Consider the following 9,954-nt stretch of genomic DNA (forward strand, 5'->3'; position numbering starts at 1 on the left):
TCGATAGGCGCGCAACACACCCGCATCCATGGAACTCGCGATCGAGCACTATTAGTTCCTCCTACATGTGATTTGACGTCGTGTGCAAATCGATTTATGAAGTTGGGTGGTCTCTCTAGTTGATAAATAAAGGACACAAAGACGTTCTTGATAAAAGATAGGCAGACATCGAACAAGTTTTTCCTATACTTTTATATCAATATCTTGTTATATCAATATCAATATCTTTTCCTATGATTTAATTCAGCCTCGTGTTGAAAGAAAATGTAAAATATAGGAAGATTTAAGAGAGATGTTATATTTCACCGCTACACCTTATTGTACGATGTTTTATTTATACGATGCAAACATATTAAGCATATAACAAACACGAATTATTCATATTAATAAAAAATGCATTATTCATATCTTTCCCAAATTAGAAATATTGAAATATTATTCTTATGTTAATAATAATTATTATGTTTGTTTTATTTATTTTGAACAAAGAAAAATATCCGGTGTTACAATCGAATTTCATTATCTTTGTAAAGAGAATGCATTCTGTAAACTGTTGAAACCGATATTTCCATCGTTAAAACGTGCTATTCGACTACTTTATTGCATCTGTTCGAGTAAGAATCGGTCTTTTCTAACTTCATAGTCTTTATGTTGCTGTCAGATAGAATGTTCAAGCAATGTTTCAAATAATCGAAGTATTTTAGTTTTACGAGTAGCACGGCGGATTGGACGGTTCACAAGAGAAAAACAAAGGCATTTTTTTATAATTACACGATTACGCGAATCACGAGCGCAGGATATTTACATGAGTTATTTTAACCCCTTTGATTGCTTCTTTTTTATGTGGTTTTTTAATGAAAATAATGAGAAAAACTACCTGTACGATGATTGTATTACGTAGATTGTTCGTAGAAAAATAGATAATTTTTCAGAGTGGCTCGGGAAACTTGTAATATCTTGCACTATATCTATATTGGCAAATAGGATATGTATATATATAATCTAGTATATTTTCGTTGTATAAATCGAAAATTTATACATCGGATCAGCGAATAACAATTTTCATGTTACTACACAGGGGGTAGCAAATGATCCTCTAAATATTTCAATTTCATTTGCCTTGTGTTGACATTTTCAAAACAATGAGACTGTTCGACATATTTAAGATATAAAAACAAAAATTCGCGACTTAGACGTGTAAAATTAAAGGCAAATTTCTGTAGAAAGACGTAGATATTTCCGATAATATCAAGTTAGAAATGAATTAAAATTATGTACCTATTGTTCGAAAAATTAATTATTAAATATACGGAATGTGCAATATACATTGACGTTACTTAAGAATATGTAAGTTTATTTAAATGAAGTATATTTAAAAATACGTGCATACATAAGATCGGAGGTGATAATTAAATCTAAACACGCGTGACCGGTCAAACTTTGCAATATTTTTAGCAGCAATTCCCGCCTTATCATCCTGATAAATATCACACGTTTTCGAGTGAAAAGTTATTCACACTTCTTCGACTAACGAAGTACCAAAAGGAAAAAGGCGATCGGCAATCCATAAAAGTTTATTTTGAGGATTATGCAAAACAAACATCAGGAACGAAAGAAGACGCGATACAATGACGACGCATTTCGTAAAAGATTCCGCGATTTTCCCGCGTATTCGACGAAAGTAAAATCATTTACGTCATTATTAATTCCTATCGTGAAAATTTATATTTTTTCCCCAGCTTTTTCTTACCGCGTTTTGATGCCGAAAATTAATATGTTAGCACTCTGTAGTCTTTAGAAAACAATTTTTACGTAACTATAGACATCCCATTAAATTTGTTCAAATTAAATTGTTAATAAAGTTATGCTAAAACTATATAAAATATTGTTGCGTTTCTACATCCTGATATTTCTATAAATTCTTTATTCGGTATTAGAATGCCGTTATTTCCCTACAATGTACTGTTAACTGTCAAGTTAGTTAGGCTAATACTCGCCCTGTCATTGAGAATACATCTTCAAACTTTTTTGCATGAAGGTCACTCCACTTTCAAAGTTGGCTGAATGATCATGATATGTTCGATATTTGAGTTCTCGTCAATAGTATAGTGCTTCACGGGCCCGAAACCGTCGATGTGCTTGTATCATGAAATTCGACTTTCTTGCTTAACAGCATGTTTAAAAACACACCTGTCATTATTACACAAAAGTACAGGTCTTGTATGTATACGGTGTTAACGTTAAATGAACAAATCTTATTTGCTCGCAATTATTTCATATTTTACTGTTTAGAAATGTTTAGTCACCATGATTATTAACTTTATTGTGTTTAGTAGTAAGTGTTTATTAGTATTGTGTATCGTTCTTTACATAATTTACGAATTTGCATTTAAATCTCCGTCAATTACAATACAATTCATAGAAGTTTGCATTTCTCCAACTTATTCTACTAACCTCGGACCCTAGCATCATGAAATATTAAAAGTGTTATTATTCATTTCATGGATTAATGAATAAAATTGACTTGTAGAAAATTCGCTAAAAGTCTTGAAAGTAGATATTACGCACATTGCCAGCGTGGAATCTGGACTAAGACTATCGCGACCGAGGTCAACAATTACGCATGTTATAATTAGGAGTATTTTATATATAATAGTCATATTATCGGCTACGTAAACGATTTTTCATGCTTTTCAGATAAAACTAGTGCATACAAATACATATTAATTTATGATAGAAATATGGTGGTCAACGAGATATTACATTTGACATACAAAAGAGTGTTAAAATAGTATAACTACAACAAAAAGCTTTCGAATTCGACAAAACATTATTGATCGCTAAATACACGACTAAGTAAACATAAAAATATCTTACAATTGAAGTATTCTGAATGAAACCTATAAATTTTGGCAGCCATTCTGTTTTTTTAAAAGATCGTTCAAATCAATTTACTATAACTTAAATTGTCGTCAATCGGATTTTTTTGACGCAACTGAAGGTTTTGTAAATGATAAACATAATATGAATTGTAGTAATAAATATGTTTAAAAAAGTTCACAAACTAACAGGTGAAGAAAATGATTTTCGACATAAAACATAGGTATGTATACATATCTTTCTCATTACCGCTGACCGATCTTCTAGTCCGCTTAATTTTGTATTCGAAGACATCGAATTTGAAAAGTAATATATTAAGGAGAAATTGTAGAATTTGCATGTTGAATGGGTCAAGTGTCACGTGCAGGTATTTATCATATCATTTCAACGTCAATGAAAATCGTATTCATCGACTAAGCTAGATATAGATGTCTTAGTCCTTATCGACTTTATCGCGTCGCGTCGTTAAAGATCTCTGGGTTCTGTTCTATTTATAAAATTTCGTATGCGACAATGTTCGGCAACAAAGTATCAGTTATGAAACAAGAAGCAAAATAAGAAGAAAAAAATCTTAAATACGTATATGCGGTAAAACTTGAGCAGAAATTCGTGAGGATCAAATAAATGCAAGAGAAAGGTAACTGAGTGTAAATGCAACTTAGGAAATTAGGAACAGGTAAACGTCTGCGGTTCAGACGTACGTAGATATACGTAGATCAAGGCTCTGAAGTTCGAAGGTTAATAATAATGGAGATTTTTCATCATCGATGTAGGAATATTTTTATACTCTTATTGCTTTCCTTAGTATGCATAACGCACCTGTTTATACTATATATAACTATAGTCATAGTTATACGGTATACGTGGTTCACGCAAATTGTACACCTCGAATAAGTCGCGTTATATGAAAAGGTTTTTTATACAAAAGTTGCATGATTTGGAGGCGTGCATCATGTAGTAATGCATATACTTTTTTTTATAGGTGGAGTAGTTTCGGAGATTTTAAGGACGACTGTGTTATTTTAAATATTAATAATGTATTTTCCGCAATTGATATATTCTTTGAATTTTCTTCTATTACCAAAATGTTGATATGCCTACCGTACCCCACTGTAGTTTGTTGTAGTTGTAGCTGTAACGCTTATTTTTGATGTGTAGATATGTATATTAACTTTGTATATCCTAATGGGCTATTCTTGCAAACAACAAACAACAAACAACAAACAACAAACAACAAACAACAAACAACAAACAACAAACAACAAACAACAAACAACAAACAACAAACAACAAACAACAAACAACAAACAACAAACAACAAACAACAAACAACAAACAACAAACAACAAACAACAAACAACAAACAACAAACAACAAACAACAAACAACAAACAACAAACAACAAACAACAAACAACAAACAACAAACAACAAACAACAAACAACAAACAACAAACAACAAACAACAAACAACAAACAACAAACAACAAACAACAAACAACAAACAACAAACAACAAACAACAAACAACAAACAACAAACAACAAACAACAATTTGCCCCTATAAACGATGCAGCTCTATTGCAAATTATCGAAAATCTATTCATACAACACATACTTTAGAAGTTATCGGAGATGTGCACGATGCGTGAACTTTCCTGTATGTACAAATAAAGATAGCTACGATTTTAACCGATGCGGAATATTTTAAATGTCCTATACATATGTGGAATACTATTGCATATGAAAATACTTCTCGGATACTCTGTTCCATGTAATTACATATTCAATCGCAGTTTTCGCAGGCTATTTTAATTTGAACGTTTGTTAAAAGTTGTATCTGTTACTTGTCTGGTTATTTAGACGCGTTCATTCAAGCATTTTCTTCATCCGATGATTTTGTTGAATAAACAAAATGTACTTGCGAATATGCATAGTCTGATCTCATCGATTACCGTATTTTACTTGCTGATTATATTGGTTGTTCCGATATAAGGAACACGAAGCGTAAAATTCCATAATTATGAACCATTTTCATTCTATATTCATGAAACTCTAGAATTTTTCTGTGTATCATTATCAGGAAAAAAGTGTTATATTAATTTATTTTATCACAACGAATAGTAAAATTATAATACATCTTAGAAAAACTTATACCGATTAGTCTGTAAATATTTTTAACAAAATATTTATTCGTTGAAGAGCGTAGTTCTTTCTACTGCAGGTAGCAGATGATTAAACGATTTCACCTGTTTTGCTGCCGTATTTTAGGGAACCTATGAAGTACGCACTATATACGTGTAGTACTTCTATATATTTGTACACGTATCAGTCTCACGCGACATTTACGCGATAGACTGTCGATTATCCAAGGTTAGATACGTGAAATTTAATCATTGATAGTTTCTCGATAATTATTCTGTCGACTAATTTTTGGACAGCAGAAACACCGTATATTATATGGTCCTCCAAGAATTGATAACAGTTTTGTTTGATGTGTCCTTCAATTTGAATTGTTCAGAACATATAATGTAAAATGAATCCCATAAAGTTCTTGAACGTGATACTGAATGTTGTGTCTATTATTTGGATAATATGACCTTTAATACAGACAAGCAATATCCCACTAATTTTAAACGACAAATATGGTACGCAAACATCAGAACGAAAGAAAAAAAATATATTTGTGAATGAATAATTGAGTCTTTGTCGTACAAAGAAAGTTTAAGCGTGTAATATCTACATGTATGCGCATATGTATTATATATGTACCATATAATGTACCTCTTAGAGGTATATTAGAGCTACGAATCGTAGCCTCAAATGGAATTTTGGCAAGTGTATTATATATTGTATTATATATCGACACAAATCGACAAGAATGTTCTGGATTTGGATAATATAATATTAATCTATTATTAATAAATTAATTTTATTCGTTCCCACGGAGTTGTACAAATCATATCCGCTTGATGACAAGTTGCTCTTGTTTAACAATATGAATAAACTTTTCTTGCATTATATTTTTTAACTCATATACCTGATAAATTTACATCTGTATTCAGCTAGTAGAAGTAATTGGTCGTTATAAGAGGAAAAATGGATGATTAGTGATTGGTTTTATTATATGTTCCCGAAGCTTTTTATTCTTCTCTTGATAATAATTTATGGCCTCATCAATCCTTCTCTTCATTCAGTTAATAGCTTTTTATCTTCGCGTAGTTGTTACTTCATCGTTATTCTTCCTATTCATTTTTTTCTCTTTCGTGTGTTGTAATGTAGATGTACGTACATAAGTTAAAAAATGGAGACTATATTATTATTTATATGTTTATCAAATTATACTTATGTACTTATGTATTCAGGATGTTCCATTTTAATCTTTCTATGCAATCATCTCCCAAAGTATTCGTTATCGTAAAAAATGTTTGAAGTAAAATTTATTGTGTTTCGAGAGGCATTCACAAATCTTGTCTAGGTAGACGTGTTTTCGAGATTTCAAAGATGAGCTATGCTTTTTAAAGCGGAACTAATATTTTTCGTACAACATTTAATGCTTTTTTTAATTCTCTACAAAATGATTTAAGTTACTTCAGTCCAAAATTACTAGTTTATAAGATATTTTAATTTTAATATAGAACTTATTATATGAAAGACAAGGAAAAACAACTAAAAATATTTATATTTTATATCTTATATTTCTTATATTAATCTTATATTTTATACATTCAATCTAATGAAATTAATATTGAAACATCTTTTAAACCATTTTTCCTTAAAGCATTTTCAGATGCAAGTATCTTAGTACTTTTTTGTAGAGAACTAAAAACTACATCGAGTGGTATGTAAAAAAATGTATTGTTTGATTTAGAAAAACGAAGATCACATTGAGATTTCGAAAACACCACCACCTAGATAAATCTGGTTGTCATCATAAGACGTTCCATTTGAAACAGAACAAGTTTTATTTGAAACATCTTTTATAATAACGAATACTTTGAGAGACATTTGCATGGAAAAATTAAAATGGGATACTCTATACGTTTGAAAGCTTTTGTTTCTGTTTACCATGAACTGCACGTTTTTTGAGAATGAAGCTTACCAATCATAAAAATATAGCTTTAGAGAGAACCTTATGGAAGCTGTATTGTGATCGTTGTCAGGTTAAGTTTTGTATCAGTTTTATGTGGTAGTATCATTAAATAATGGTTAAGTTAACACCAGATTTAATTCAACAATCCATGCAATATATTAATCCTGTGAAGGATCGAGAATTAGATCTCAGAGGCTAGTAAATAAATTATATTGGTAAAATATAACCTAAAAATTTTCGTTAACTCTGTAATTCTTAGTTGTTTAAATCTCTGTTATTGCAGGATATAAAATACCTACAATCGAAAACTTGGGCGCAACTCTGGTTAGTGTTCTAGTCAATAGTGATTCTTATTTTTTAGTATATCTACAATGTATTTTCGTGTATATTTTTATTCGTCCCAATTTGTATTTATATTGACTTTGCTTTAAAATCTACATTCAAGAACAAATTTTTGAAATATTGACAATTTCTATAATATTTAAAAATATTAATTCTATTAATATTTTAATAGAATTAATATCTATTAAAATAAATCCATTAAAATATTAATAGAATTACACAAGTTTAAAATATAATAATATTTTTATAGGATCAGTTTGATACCATTGACTTTTCTGATAATGATATAAGGAAATTAGATGGGTTTCCTCTGTTAAAAAGAATAAAAACTCTATTTTTCAATAATAATCGTATTGTCAGAATAGGAGAAGGATTGGAACATTGTATTCCAAATTTGGAAACTCTTATGTTAACTGGAAATATGATACAAGAACTTGGTGATTTAGAACCACTAACACAGTTAAAAAATTTAACAAACCTTTGTTTACTTCAAAATCCAGTGTCTGCGAAGCCTCAGTATAGACAGTACGTTGTATATAGATTCCCACAGTTGAGACTTTTGGACTTTAGGAAAATTAAGATGAAAGAACGTGAAGCTGCAGTTATATACTTTAGGAGTAAAAGAGGAAAAGAAATGGTTCGTGAAATAGCAAAGAAAGTAAAAACACAAACATCTGGCATACCTACGGACAAGCCACTCACAACTCCAGAAGAACGTAACAAAATTAGGGAAGCTATTACAAATACATCTTCCCTTGAAGAAGTTCAGCGACTTAGCAAATTGCTTCAAGCTGGACATGTGCCTAGCGAAGAAAGATTACAAACTGGTACGTAATTGAAAGAATGTGCACTGTTTCTTTTACGTTTCTGATTATGGAAAAATACTCTGCATTCATTGTTCTAGGAAATACGATACCTGAAGCAATGGAAGAAGAAGATGATTAAGTTATATTATACATTATTTTCAGATTTAAATCAAACAAGAAAAGCTTTTTTTATTATAGTAAGTACATGACTGTATACCATACATGGAACTGGAAACAGTTTGTTAAGCTAATAAGAATGTATGTGCTACACACAAATGCATTATCATTTAAAGATGTACAAATAAAATTATGTATACCTTAATTGGCCTGAAGCGACTTTATAAACGTATATCTTATAATACTAAACATTTTCAAAACTATTCGTAATATCCATATATGTATTTATTTCAGTGACCTTTCAATAAACAAATTGTCTAGAAAGATACTTTTTTGTATAAATTTGTTCCTTATATAAAATAATATTACTTTTAATAAATAAATACATAGTTATATATCATATTATATTACATAAAATATTTATATATCTTGATTAGTGTATTTACATACCTGTCCATTGAACTACGTAAATTATATAAGATGGGATCACTAGATGTCAGTATTGTATGTTGTAACAATTTTCCATTTTCGATTTATATTACTCTTTTTGCTGTAGTTTTATAATATACTATTAAAATGGGCAATACATTTCAAAAAATGGTTAGTAGCGATCCATTTCCACCAACAGATTCGGAGCCGACATTTGATCCGATGTACGGATTTCCTAAGGAGCGCAAACAAAGGGGCAAGTATCTTATTCAATTCTAACCTTTAATAGGTGCATTTTGGCTCCTGACATTTTGTATATTTATTGAAATACTATACTTTTTTACGATTGTATAAACGACGAATTTAATTGAAACAAGCTACAACACAGTTATTAATTTTTTGTTATTACTTTATTTCTAACTTTTCTGTTATATTTGTCTTTATAAATAATTTATCAATGACATAACAGTTTGAATAAAACTTTTGGCTGTCGATTTCGGTGAAGTATTTTGTCAATGTCTTTCTTTTTTGCATTTATTGAATTTGGGTAGAATTGTACAGTGTAGATTATAATGAATTAGAAAAATCTTAAATATCTATAAAATATTTTTGTCTTCATATGATCTCTTTACTTGAGTGTAAAGGAGCTACAGTATTAATTGAAACAATTTATCAACTGTTTGACATGTATTGTACCCTATTATAAATGTTATTTTACAGTTATGACTCTATCAGAAGAAGATATGATAGCTGCCAAGATTCCTCTAGATTGTAGAGATTATTGTGCTCATTTATTTTTGGAATATAAACGTTGCTTTATGAAAAAGTTTCCTTTTGTAATACTTTGTGCTGAGGAAATTCAGAACTATAAGGAATGTCAATATGAAGAGTGAGTTTTCATTGGAAAATATAGATAAGTTATTATTACCCAATGTGCACTTCCTGATTATAATTTGTGTATATTACAGCGATATTTTAAGGGCCAAAGAATACGAAAGAGAACGTAGACTTCTGATCAGAGAACGCAGGAAACAGCAGAGGGCTATGGAAGCAGTAACAGCTTAAACTCCACATTCACTGAATATTGTTTATATTTAGATTATAAATATGTGAATATAGATGATATATACATGAAATTTGCTTATAGAAGAGTGACTGTAATAAAGAATTTAAGGTATAAATTGATAAACAAAAATGTAAATATTCTTATTATTGTTGCTATTGTTATTACTAATATGCCACAATTATTTGTATTGTTATATGTAAGATATGTCAGATATGTTTTTTTT

General features: G+C 29.8%; 2 protein-coding genes across 2 annotated transcripts; both read left to right on the plus strand.

The window, feature by feature from the left end:
- The first annotated feature begins 6,816 nt into the window (after positions 1–6,816).
- On the plus strand, positions 6,817–8,564 carry U2a (small nuclear ribonucleoprotein polypeptide A'-like U2A). The gene is made up of 4 exons (XM_072019533.1): positions 6,817–7,165; positions 7,255–7,295; positions 7,564–8,140; positions 8,218–8,564. Exons 1-4 carry the CDS (start codon positions 7,084–7,086, stop codon positions 8,256–8,258), a joined length of 741 nt encoding a protein of 246 aa, XP_071875634.1. The 5' UTR covers positions 6,817–7,083; the 3' UTR covers positions 8,259–8,564.
- A 152-nt stretch (positions 8,565–8,716) lies between these two features.
- Positions 8,717–9,866, plus strand: Nd-b18 (NADH dehydrogenase (ubiquinone) B18 subunit). The gene is made up of 3 exons (XM_072020239.1): positions 8,717–8,921; positions 9,386–9,554; positions 9,634–9,866. Exons 1-3 carry the CDS (start codon positions 8,813–8,815, stop codon positions 9,728–9,730), a joined length of 375 nt encoding a protein of 124 aa, XP_071876340.1. The 5' UTR covers positions 8,717–8,812; the 3' UTR covers positions 9,731–9,866.
- The last annotated feature ends 88 nt before the right edge of the window (positions 9,867–9,954 follow it).

The sequence above is a fragment of the Bombus fervidus genome, chromosome 1 (assembly GCF_041682495.2).
Source record: "Bombus fervidus isolate BK054 chromosome 1, iyBomFerv1, whole genome shotgun sequence".
Classification (NCBI taxonomy): domain Eukaryota; kingdom Metazoa; phylum Arthropoda; class Insecta; order Hymenoptera; family Apidae; genus Bombus; species Bombus fervidus.

What these genes read in the sequence shown, in the direction of transcription:
- Nd-b18 (XM_072020239.1), top strand. Translation starts at nt 8,813, where the DNA reads ATGGGCAATACATTTCAAAAAATGGTTAGTAGCGATCCATTTCCACCA. An exon ending in TAAGGAGCGCAAACAAAGGG is followed by an intron (nt 8,922 to 9,385) that starts GCAAGTATCTTA and finishes GTTATTTTACAG; the next exon opens with TTATGACTCTATCAGAAGAA. An exon ending in AAGGAATGTCAATATGAAGA is followed by an intron (nt 9,555 to 9,633) that starts GTGAGTTTTCAT and finishes TGTATATTACAG; the next exon opens with CGATATTTTAAGGGCCAAAG.
- U2a (XM_072019533.1), top strand. Translation starts at nt 7,084, where the DNA reads ATGGTTAAGTTAACACCAGATTTAATTCAACAATCCATGCAATATATT. An exon ending in TCGAGAATTAGATCTCAGAG is followed by an intron (nt 7,166 to 7,254) that starts GCTAGTAAATAA and finishes CTGTTATTGCAG; the next exon opens with GATATAAAATACCTACAATC. An exon ending in CGAAGAAAGATTACAAACTG is followed by an intron (nt 8,141 to 8,217) that starts GTACGTAATTGA and finishes TCATTGTTCTAG; the next exon opens with GAAATACGATACCTGAAGCA.